General features: G+C 38.1%; 1 protein-coding gene across 3 annotated transcripts in view; it reads left to right on the top strand.

Annotated features, from left to right (window-relative positions):
* ZNF385B (zinc finger protein 385B) overlaps positions 1 to 12,840 on the top strand; it is a 421,128-nt gene that overhangs the window by 92,627 nt on the left and 315,661 nt on the right. For all 3 annotated transcript variants that reach the window (XM_034954598.2, XM_034954595.2, XM_034954594.2), the window contains exons 2-3: positions 1,059 to 1,210; positions 1,930 to 2,229. In XM_034954598.2, coding sequence (XP_034810489.1) covers positions 2,176 to 2,229 — 54 coding nt within the window. In that variant the 5' untranslated portion in view covers positions 1,059 to 1,210; positions 1,930 to 2,175. The remainder of the gene's footprint in view (positions 1 to 1,058; positions 1,211 to 1,929; positions 2,230 to 12,840) is intronic.

Here is a 12,840-nt window from a genome sequence, read left to right as displayed (position 1 = left end):
TGAACATAACTAATATGGCACTGATATTTTCTTAAGTTGTATGAGAAAAGTGACTTTGTGATAACATAATATCTTAGGTTTAAAGAATAAAAGCAAAAATATTTATGTGCAGTTCAAACCCCATTTCAATTATAGCTGAATTATTTTCTGTAGTTTAGCTACAGGAACTGCTTAAACCTGATTTCTGCATAGTTTGAGCAGATTTTAAGGCAGGAGCTAAAAGGAATAGATTGACTTGGAAAATTTTGTGTAAGAGAGTTCTTTAAAATGGCATTATCAGGTTAAAGTATTAAAAGGGACAAGTAGGTTTTGCATATCAAAATTAACAGTGTTCAGACAACCTTCACAATTGGATGTATGGGTATAAACAAGGAGATTTTTTGGCGTACTATACATTAGAATCAATATCTGGTTTTATGGTCATACCTTTTCCGAAGTTTAAACATCCTGCTTGTGAACACTCCAGATAGGGTCTTGTCTCTAGTAGCTCCTTCCTTTTCTTAGAGCTCTGAGACAACTTGGATCAAAAGGACTGTTGAAAGCCAATACCTTGCATTCCCCCTGAGTTTGTTCTATAAGAAGTCCCTTACAAGCCATGATCCTTCCTTCATAGAAACCCTTCATCTCTTATGGCACAGCACTGCCACCTCAGCCATTCTTCCTCACACATACCCCTTTCCCTTAATTTTTGCCGAATTCCCCTCCCCTTTCTTTTTGGGAAGTGTCTTTTTATTTATTCGAATTGTAAACCAAAATATTGTTATAATCCCACTGATAATTTTGAAAATGCTGGTATTCCTGGTATTAACTAAAATGAAAAATTACATAAAATGGCACTGAAAAAAATAAAATGGCAAGGCAATCTTCATCAACCAAGGGTCTCAAAGTACTGAAAATCCCTTTCGAATCTTCCCTTAGTTTATAATCTACCTCTGTACTCTTATCTAAACAAATGAAGAAAACATCAACACTTAAAAATATAAAAAATTATTTCTTATTCTATTTCATTCTTTTTCAATTACCAGTTTACTAAAATTTTATATTATTTTGTATTTCAGATGTTCTACATTTCAGCTCCATCAAATATTAAATTGATGTTTATGGGCTAAACTGGAAACCGAAAAACAATTTGTTTCACTACAAGAATAAGAAAATATGTCCAAATTCCTGTCAGCTGACTTATAAAGGGACTTTTAGAACACAACCCAATGTAAGTTGCAGACATACAGTATTTTGTTCTTTGTTACCTGCCCTGCAGTTAAGGCATGTATCTGTTTGTACATGCCCAGGTGTATGCTGATTGTATATATATTTGTGTCTACACATGAATATTTTCACAATTCCAGATTCATAACATCATTTATTCCTTTCTTCAATAAAATTTGAATGCCTATTATGTAAAAGGTGCAGTTGTAGGCCTAAGGGATATCCAGAGACGAGGTGACTGTCCTCATAGAGCTCATACTGTAATGGGGAGACAGACATAAGCCAAGTAATTGCACAATTGCCTAAGAAATGCATACTCTGATAGGTGTCACATAGCACTATGTGAGCCTATAACCAGATCTTGCCTTGTGTCCAGGGTCAGAAAGGGTTTCATGAGGAAGGTAATTTGCCAGCTGAGATCTCATGGGTGGGAAGTTAAGAGAGTAAAGAGGGTGGGAGGTGATGGGAAGAGGGGCAAGGATGGGGTATAAAGTGCTCCAGGTGAAAGGAACTTCTGTTCAAAAACCCCCAGGCACAAGGAACTCACGTTCAAAGACCATACTTGCTTACTTAGGTACTTTTGATGATTTTTTTTTCTAGTAGTAACCACTGGGTAGCTGGGCAACTTTTAGCTTAAACAAACGCTTAAAGATTAATTGTAATCATACTAGAAAATAAGGCATATATCATTTCAGAAGCACTTGTACTTGTTTTGTTTTTCAGGCATGAGGTACTCCTTAAGCCCTGACAACCATCTTGAAGATGGAATCATGAATATGGCAAATTTTCTACGGGGCTTTGAAGAAAAGGGGATAAAGAACGACAGGCCTGAGGACCAGTTGAGCAAAGAGAAAAAGAAAATTCTTTTCTCCTTCTGTGAGGTGTGCAACATCCAGCTGAACTCTGCAGCCCAGGCTCAGGTGCATTCCAACGGCAAATCCCACCGCAAACGAGTGAAGCAGCTGAGTGATGGGCAGCCCCCACCACCCGCCCAAGCCAGCCCCAGCAGCAACAGCAGCACAGGTAGGAGGCAGGGTCCCGGGTTCCATGTGCTGCGGGGAGAGATGGTCCTGGTCTGGAAAATGAAGGATTTAGAACAAGACTTAATTTTTACCTTAAAACTGGGCTACCATGATAACATGTACTCTTTCTCCTACAGGTAAAATACATGAGCTGTTTGTCACCTCTCGAAATATTTGTTACACCCACTGACATACACACTGGCACACACACATACACACATATGCACAATTTGTATATGGGGCCAGAGACTTCCTGTATCCTCACAATGTGTGAACACTTCTGAATGTATTTTGAAATGTGTTTAAAATGCATCAGTGATGTCATTTTTTCCCTCTCTTAAAATTAGCTTTCCTGGGTTTCCTTTATCTGCTTTCTATTGGGTGGCATACCACTTGATAGTATATAAAAAGCTACAGCTTTATTTATAACATCCTGTGATGCAGGAGAGGAGCATTAATCTTGCATGTTAAACTTGTCATATTCTTTTAGAGTTGCCAGCAGTGTGCTGGGTGTTCTAACAATAGGAACAGGCATTGCCAAAACCAACAAGGCTTCCCTCTGAAATCCAGCACCATCATCCATCGCTTTCACTTGCCTCTCACCCTTTCCTTGTGGGCTGGATAGAAGCAGAAGCTCAGGAATTTTTGCATTTCTGCCTCTGCCCTGAATTCTAAACAATCTTTCAAATCCTTTATCTTATCCTTGGGCAGCCCCTCCTCTTCCACATTGCTGGTCACTGGGTATCTTCACTGTGACAGAATTAAAGAAAAATGTGAAATTTATTGTTATCCATGGTGAAGATTTCTACAAAAGACAGTCTTCCTCCCAAGGTTTGAGGTGGGAGGCCAAGATAAGCCTCCTCCGAAATGTGGGGGAAGAGCTCCAAATTCTACTCTAGCAAGGGTTTGCTCTGTAATGAGGCCCCAGCTTGAAGTGAGATGACACAGAGAAAACATTTGTTGGAATTTCACTCAGTGCTGTTACATGGTTCTTGGTGTGTTGTAAATAAATTATTTTTATATTTCAAGCCAAATCTAACTACTTTTTACTCAATTGATGATTTAATTTCATTAAATTGTTTTCTTAAGTCAATATTTAACATGCTGTGAAAGAAAGTAAAGGGGCTTACAGCATTTAAGGTACACACTTATAATAGTAGAAAAATTATTTTTCCATTTTCTATTTATTATAATTATTCCAAGGTGTATTCATTTACCTATAGTTATATATTAAAAATATAGTTAATGTTATGGCCGGGCGCAGTGGCTCACGCCTGTAATCCCAGCACTTTGGGAGGCCAAGGCAGGCAGATCGCTTGAGGTCAGGAGTTCAAGACCCGCCTGGGCAACATGGTGAAACCCTGTATCTACTAAAATTACAAAAATTAGTCAGGTGTGGTGGCACACACCTGTAATCCCAGCTACTCAGGAGTCTGAGGCAGGAAAATCGCTTGAACCCAGGAGGTAGAGGTTGCATTGAGCCGAGATCACGCCACTGTGCTCCAGCCTGGGCAACAGAGCGAGACTCCATCTCAAAAAGCAAAATATATATATAAAATTTATAATATTATATTATTAATAATATTATATATATATTTAGTGTTAGGTTCAAAACTGATACCTAAGTTAGAGCACACATAGCCTGAGTAAAAGTTTGAATTACATCTGTTATGGTGTAAATGTCTATAAATACCATAGTCATTAAAAATTATATTTCTGAAGAATATCTCATGATAGGGGAAATTGTCCATGATATAATGCTAAGTGAAACAGCAGGAACTAAAGCGGAATATACCTAGTGCTATCATGTGGCATGCGTACACTATCTACTGTTTAGAGTCTCCACTGAATGAGGTTCAAGCCTGACATCATTTCATTTTTTTTGGTCACTTTCCTCACTTTTGATCTATCAAATTTGTGTTTCCTGCTGGGTAGCAACTCTCTTAACACTCTCTCAACTCATAACTTCTCACTTTTGTATATTCAGAAAGATTCTTTGATTTAGAAGATTCAGTTCTATTTATAAAAACATCATTTTATTGCCAAATTAAGATTTGTCTAGATGGACTCTAGAACTTAGAATGGAGGGCTGGGCACATGAGCTTCTACCCTCCCCCTGCCTCAGCCTGCTCTTCAGCCTAGTGGTGGGAAACCATAGAAGGATAGAAAGGCGGAGGTTTACCTTACCTTACGGCCTCTGCAAGGTGGCAATGCTGTTCTTAATTGATGACTACTATTTTGGCTGTCTCTGTGGGTCATACATCCTCTTAACAGACCCTGTGGATGAAGGGATCCCCCAGATGGTCCCTTAGGCATTGAGAATCCCTTGTGAGATAGCTGCATCTTCCAGCTTACTCATAGTTGTTAGCAGAAGCCTTCATTCCTTGACTGTATGTGCCTCCTTCTTCCACACTGTGTTAGTCCTGGCAAGATTGTGTCGTCTGTTCTCATATGCCTCAATGCTTGGGGATTGAGGTCAGAATCCATCTGAGAATGAACATTCCTCTTGAAAACCTGGAACTGCTGGGGCCCAGGCAAGTACAGGTGGAGTGGACTGCGGGGGGCTTTTCTTTCCTGCTCAGGTAACACAGGGGAGGCTGGCAAGCCCACTGACAAAGCAAGCGCCTAAATAAGAAACAAAATGCCAGTCTTCCTTTTTTGCCCATCACTTGGCTTCAGAGAATATTATGGGTTGAATTGTGTTTCTTCACACACACACAAAAATATATTGGAATTCTAACCCCCAGTACCTCAGAATATGACCTTATTTAGAGCTAGGGTCTTTACAGAGGTAATTAAGTTAAAATGAAGTCATTAGGGTGGGCTGTAATCCAGTATGACTGATAACCTTACGAAAAAACGGAAATTCGGACACAGAGACAGATATGCACAGAGAGGGAAGATGATGTGAGAAGAGATACAGGGAGAAGACAGCCATCTACAAGCCAAGGAGAGAGCCCTAGAATAGATCCTTCCCTCACAGCCCTCAGAAGGAACCAACCCAAGTAACACATTGATTTTTTATACTTCTAGCCTCTCGAACTATAAGATGATAAATTTCTGTTGTGTAAGCCACTAGTTTGTAGTACTTTGTTACAACAGCCCCAGAGAACAAACACAGGGAAGAAAATCGAAGCCCATTTCATGCCCACAGAGAAAAATATGTGGTAGTAGATATTCTTCCCAAGAACTGTTAATTTAAGAGGTGACTTCCCCTCTTCTGGGTCGGTTTTATAGTGTTGGAGTTGGCATCGATGGGAATTGCGTCCACAGGGTGATGGTTGAGACTTGTTTCTAGTAATAAAAGGTGGCTGACCCCTAACCACTGGAAGTTCTTCTGCCAAATTTAGTATTCAGGGTATTTACAGAACTTTTAGATCTGAGCTTTAGAACAACAGGAAGATTCTTAGAGTGTACCTGAAACCAGTCTGCTGTGTGTGTGTGTGTGTGTGATCAATGTACCAAAGTGAGCAAGGGACTTGTGATAAGTAGCAGCAAAATCCTTTTCCCAGCAGTGTCTCCCTAGCCAAATGTTTTATGAATACTCTGGGCGGTGAAAGAGAGACTCAAAGGGGAAGCAAAAAGAGCTGAGGTAACTTAGTTTGCATATAAAAGATCCCTAATGCTTTCCCCATCCAGTTCCAAGGGGTAAGTGGAAATAACAGAAACCGCAGATGGGTCTTGGCTTCCAGAAAGGAAAAAGTAGTTGTGAGTTTCTGTGTCTCACAGGGTCCACAAAGGCAGTAAGATCCTGGTGTTCCTGGCCCCTAGCAAGGGTGGGCAGATGGACCTGAGGCTGTCTCATAATTTCTTATGGGCTTAGGGAGTACAGAAGCTGCTGGTTGAACCTGGGAACCACAGGGACATAGTCTTTTCTGTTAGACTGGGACAGTGGCAGGACAATGTTTTACATGTACCACAGCAAAGAAATACCTCACAGTTCCTGCATGAACTAATGACTAAATATCAGACAGAAATAAACATGCCTCAGCAGATGTCCATGTGCAGAAGTGACAGCCAGGCCATAAACACTCCTACCTGAGCCCTGGAACCATGTAAGCCCATAAGTACCCTCCTCAACCCACCCCAAATCTGGATGCAACTCTGGGGAAAGTCACTCCATACTGCCTGAAATTAAATATCTATCATCACATGAGTTGGAGTTTGTACTAGGCAGCATAAATTATCATTAGCAGGTTTATACTTAAATATTGGCTAAAGGAAATTTTTCAACTAGAAAGGAAATGAAAATGAATCTTGGAGCTTTGAGAAGTAAAGAAGAAAGAACAATGGAAAGAATAGAAATATGGTACATAATAAACTACCTGTAGTAGGGTTCTCCAGAGAAGCAGAACCAGTAGGAGAAAGGAATTAGCTCACACAATTATGGAGGCCTCCAATTTTCAAGATCTGTAGGAAATCTGAAGACCCAGGACAGCCAATGGTGTTATTCCAGCATAAGTCCAAAAAACATGAGATTCAGAAGAATTGATGGTATAGTTCTAGTCTGAGGACTGGCTGGCTCAAGACCCAAGAGGAGCTGATGTTTCAATTTGAGTCTGAAGGCAGGAAAAGAAACTAATGTCACAGGTGGAAGGCAGTGAGGCAGGAAGAAATACGCAGAATAATGTGTAACCAAATATCTGAACATCCAGTGACCCAGTCAAGTTGACACATAAAATTAATCTTTACATTATCATTTTCTTCATGAGTTTTGTAAATCATATTTGATGACTGAAACAAAATATAATCATCTGATGCTAAAAACAATGATATTTGAAAGTAGGGAAGTTAAATGCTGATACCAATAAATTGTCTGCCATGAGTCACATGTGTATATCATTATAATATTAATGGCAACCACTATGAAACCTATACAAAGAGATACAACCAAAATATAAATAAATAAAGATGGAGTCCTAAAAAGTGTTCAAGTAAACCACAGGACAGAAAGAAGAGAGAAACAGAGGACCAAGAAGCAAAGGAAAAAACAGAAAGCAAATAATAAAATGTCAAACTTAAAGGCTAACATCAATAATTACTTTAAGTGTAAATAGCCTAAATAAACCAACTTTAAGTGTAAATAGCCTAAATAAACCAATCAAAAGAAAAAATGCATTAAAAAAAATAACCCAACTATATGCTGCTTACAAGAAACTCACTTCAAAATCAATAAGAGGTATGTTGAAAGTAAAAGGATGGAAAAGAATATATCATGCAAACAGTAATTTAAAAAATAAAGGCAGGGGTAGCTATATTAATATCTGATGAAGTAGGGAGTAAAGAAATTTACTAGGGACAGAGTGAGACATTATGTACTGATAAGATATTCAACTCACCAGGAAGACCTAATGATCCTAAATGTTCATGCACCAGACAACGGAGCCTCAAAATACATGAAGCAAAAACTGATAGAGCAGAAAAAAGAAATGGATAAATTTACAATTGCAGTTGGGGACCTACTCTCAGCAACTGATAGGATTATTAAACAAAATAAGCAAGAATATAGAGGATCTGAACAATATAGTCAACTAAAAGGATCTAATTAATTTATATAGACCTCTACTCAATAACAGTAGAACACTATTTTTTCCAAGTGCCTATACAGCTATTCACAAAGGTAGACCATATATTGGACCATAACACAAACCTTAATGCATTTGAAGGAACTGTAATCATATACATTATTTTCTCTGACCATAATGAAATCAAGTAGAAATTAGTAGTAGAAAAACAACAGGAAAATTAAACAATATATTTCTTAAATAATCTATGAATCAAAGAAGAAGTCTCAAAGGAAAAACTAGATGAAAATTAAAGCACAACATAGTAAAATATGTGAGATGAAGCTAAAGCAGTGCTGAGCTGGAAATTTATAGCCTTAAATGCTTATATTTGAAATGAAACAAAGTTCTCAAATAAGTAAGTTCCCAACCAAGAAGCTAGAAAAGAATAGAAAAACCAAACCACAAGCAAATGGAAGGAAGAAAGTAATAAAGACCTAAACCAACAATCTGTGAAGTTGAAAATAGGAAAGCAATAGAGGAAAAGTCCATAAAACAAAAAGCTTATTCTTTAAGAAAGAAAAATCAATGAAATTTGTAAGCTTTTAGCAAGACTGATGAGTACAAGAAGAAAGAAGAAGATACCAATGAGATACATGATATTATGACACAACTTGCAGCAATTAAAAATATAATAAGCAAATACTAAAAACTTGTGTTTATAAATTTGACAAGTGAGAAGGATGAACCAGTCCTTCAGAAACCACAAATAACTAAAATTCAACTAAAATAAAAATAGACTATCTGGGCCAGGTGTGGCAGCTCACGCCTGTAATCCCAGCACTTTGGGAGGCTGAGGTGGGCAGATCACTTGAGGTCAGGTGTTGATACCAGCCTGGCCAACATGGTGAAACTCCACCTCTATTAAAAATACAAAAATTTACCTAGCTTGGTGACAAGTGCCTGGATTCCCACCTATTCTGGAGGTTGAGACAGGAGAATCGCTGGAACCCAGGAGGCATAGGTTGTAGTGAGCCAAGATTGTGCCATTGCACTCCAGCCTGGGAGACAGAGCAAGACTCCATCTCAAATAAACATAAACGTAAATTTAAAAGTAGACAATCTGAATAGGCCTATAGCCATCAAATAAGCAGAATTTATCATTACAAAGCACTTGAAAAACAAATTTCTGGATTCATATGGTTTCAGTGGAGAATTCTACCAAGGATTTTTTTAAACTAACACCAATTTTATACAGTTGCTTTCAGAAAATAGAAGAAGAGGAAACACTTCCCAACGTATTTTATGAGGCTAGTATTATCCTAATACCCAAATCAGACAACACATTATTTTTAGAAACCCTACAGAATAGTATCTCATAAACTTAGAGTAAAAAATTATCAACAAAATGTGAGCAAATTGAATCCAGCAATGTATGAAAAGAATTATATACCATAACTAAGTGGGATTTATTCCAGGTATGCAAAACTGGCTCACCATTTAAAAATTAATAATCTACCACCTGGGCATGGTGGCTCACACCTGTAATCCCAGCACTTTGGGAGGCTGAAGTGGGCATAGCACCTGAGGGTCAGCAGTTTGAGACCAGCCTGGCCAACGTGGCAAAACCCCGTCTCTACTAAAAATATTAAAAAATTAGCTGGGCATAGTAGTGAGTGCCTGTAATCCCAGCTACTCAGGAGGCTGAGGCAGGAGAATCACTTGAACCTGGGAGGTGGAGGTTGCAGTGAGCCGAAATCACGCCACTGCACTCCAGCCTGGGCAACAGAGCAGGACTCCATCTCTAAAAACCAAAACCAAAACAAAAAAATCTACCATATCAACAAGCTAAAGAAGAGAAGTCACATGATCACATCCATTAATGCAGTAAAAGCATTTGAGAAAACCCAACACACATTTTCAGCAAGCTAGGAATAGAGGGAAACTACCTTGATTTAAAGAAGCATCTAAACAAAGCCTACAGGTAACATCATACTTAATGGTGAAAGACCGAATGTTTTTCTCCTAAGACCAAGAGCAGGGGAAGGATGTCCACTCTCAATTCTCTTATTCAAAATGGTGCTGGAAGTTCTAGCCATTATAATAAGGCAAGAAAAACAAATAAAAATAAAAGCCTGTAATCCCAGTACTTTGGGAGCCTGAGAAAAGAGGATCACTTGAGCCTAGGAGTTCAAGACCAGCCTGGGCAACACAACCTGTCTCTAAAAAGCAAAAAAAAAAAAAAAAAAGAAAGAAAGAAAAAAAATGTTAGCCAGGCATGGTGGTGCACACCTGTAGTCCCAGCTACTCAGGAGGCTGTGGTGGGAGGATTGCTTGGGCTCAAGAGGTCGAGGCTGCAGTGAGCTGCAATCACACCACTGTAATCCAGACTGCGTGACAGAGTGAGACCCTGTCTCAAAAAAAAAAAAAAAATCAATTGCATATTATATTTATATACTAAAAATGAACATATGGAAATCAAAATTTTAAAATGCAATACCATTTATAATCACTTCCTAATAAAATGAAATACTTAGATATATACTTTAAAAAACATGCGTAGGATCTGTATGCTGAAAATTACAAAATGCTGAGAAAAGAAATAGAAGACCTAAATAAATGGAGAGACATACCACGTGTTTAGAAATCAGGATTAGAAAACTCAACAAGATTAAGATGCCAGTTCTCCTTAAACTGATCTATAATTTTCATGCAATTTCTATCAAAATCCCAGCAAGTTCTTTTTGTAGACATAGACAAGATTATGCTAACATTTATATGAAAAAGCACAGACCTTTTAGCTAGTTTAGCTACTAGCTAAAACTTGACAAAGAAGAAAAAAGGAGGGATCTCTCTACCCAATATTGAGGCTTACTATATGTTAAAGTAATCAAGACAGTGGTTTTATTGGAGAGAGAGAGAGAGATGAAAAAGACTAGAGAACCCAGACATAGATCCACACACACATACTCAATTGATTTTTTGATAAAGGTACAAAAGCAAGTCAATGGAGAAAGAATACCTTTTCAACAAATGGTCCTGGAGTAATTGAACAGCTATAGGCAACAAAACAAACAAACTTAGGCCTAAATTCTGACACCATATAAAAAGATTAACTCAAAGTGAATTATAGATTTAAATGTAAAAAACATAAAAATTTAAAACTTCTGGTGGCTGCCCTAGAATTCCTGGGCTTGTGGCTGCATCACTCCAGTCTCTGCTTCTGTTTTCACAACATCTTCTGCTCTGTGTGTCTATGTCTTTTCTTCAGATCTCCTTTCTCCTTATCTTATAAGGATGTTTGCCATTGGGTTTAGAGCTCACCTGTATAATCCTGGATTGTTTCCTCATCTCAAGATTCCTAGCAATCACATCTGCAATGAGCCTTTTTGTAAAAAAGATAGCACTCACGGGTTCCAAGGATTTGACATGGATATCTTTTGGGGGTGACTTGTTAAATTGTGGTACATCTGTACTAAGGAATACTACTCAACAATAAAAAGGAATGAACCCTTGATACATGCAACAACTTGGATGGATCTTCAGGGAATTATACTGAGTGGAAAAAGCCAATCCCCAAAGTAACATACTGTATGGATTCCATTTATACAACATTTTTGAAATAGCAAAATTGTAGAAGTAGAGGACAAATTAGTGGTTGGTAAGGGATAGGGGTGAGTTTCAAGAAGGAAGTAGATATGGGTACAAAACTGCAACATGAGAGATCCCTGGTGGGGGATACATGAATCTACACAGGTCATACACACACACACACACACACACACACACGCACGCACACACAGGAATCCAGGTAATACTGGAGAAATCTGAATAAGCTTTGTACATCAGATCAATGTCAATATCCTGATTACACTATTATTCTACAGCTTTAAAAAATTTTGAGATCACGCCACTGCACTCCAGCCTGGGCGACAGAGTGAGACTCCGTCTCAAAAAAAAAAAAATTTTTTTACTATGGGTAGAAGCTGGGCAAGGTGTTCAAGAAAACTCCATAATTTTTTACAACTGCGTGTGAATCTCTGATTATCTTGATAAAAATTTCAGTTAAAATTTGTAATAAAGATGACCACCTAAACCCCCCAGTTTTCTAGTAGCATAATTAGAGATAATAGGAAACAGAACCCTTGGGGATTTTTCTTATTTTAAATATTACCAAGTTCCTATTTTACAGAGATTAACAGAACAATATCTTAAGTATCAAGAGAAAATAAATATTTAAATAAGTGAATTGCAATATGGTATGCTAAGAACAATGACAGATCTACATGTAACGTAGATGTGGCACAGAAAAAGGAATGATTAACTTTATGGAGGTCAAGGAAGGCTTCTCAGAGGAGGTGATCTTTGAGATGAGTACTCAAAGATGAGTTTCAAATTATTCAAGAAAAAACATTCCAGGTATAGGCAATGGCAATGCAGATGCATGTAGGAACAAACTATAAATAGTTTCTTATTATTGGAGTGAAGTATGATTTGGGGGAAAAGAGGAAGATCCCTTTGCAAAGGTAGAAAGGAATCAGAACAGGAAAAAGGGTTTTCCGGTCCTATGGGAACAGAGGTACAGGAAAAACAGCTGCAAAGACATAGATAAGAAAGTCACAGGCAGCTGCTGGAATTCAGAGCTAAGTTGTCCTGAGTTCTCTCTCTCATTCTGGTTTATGTTAACTAGGAGCCTCTGCATCAATTCCAGACATCTCACTTAGGTATTGCTTCCCCAGGGTACCACACAATTGCAGAGCTTATTTTCCATGACCCATCCACAGCTTCCCAAGTCCAGATAAAACTGACCATATTAGTTCTCTATGTAGAACTAATATAGCTAGTGACTGACATCCTGCTCTCTGCTATCCATTCTCATTTAATATTAAAATTTTAAGACTAAAAAAAAGTTAGTCAAGCAAAGAGAATGGAGAAAAGTGATCCAAAGGGAATGAAGAGAATGCTCAAAATCTCAACTTGAGGAAAAGCTTGGTGTGTCTAAAAAGCTGAGATGTGGCTGAAACTGAGTAAGACAATTATTAATAGAAGGAAACACAAGAGAAGTTTGGAAAGGTCGGCAGAAGCTTTCAGAAAAAATTTTAAAACAA

The sequence above is a fragment of the Pan paniscus genome, chromosome 13, assembly GCF_029289425.2.
Source record: "Pan paniscus chromosome 13, NHGRI_mPanPan1-v2.0_pri, whole genome shotgun sequence".
Classification (NCBI taxonomy): Eukaryota; Metazoa; Chordata; class Mammalia; order Primates; family Hominidae; genus Pan; species Pan paniscus.
This window is presented reverse-complemented; position numbering and strand designations above follow the sequence as displayed.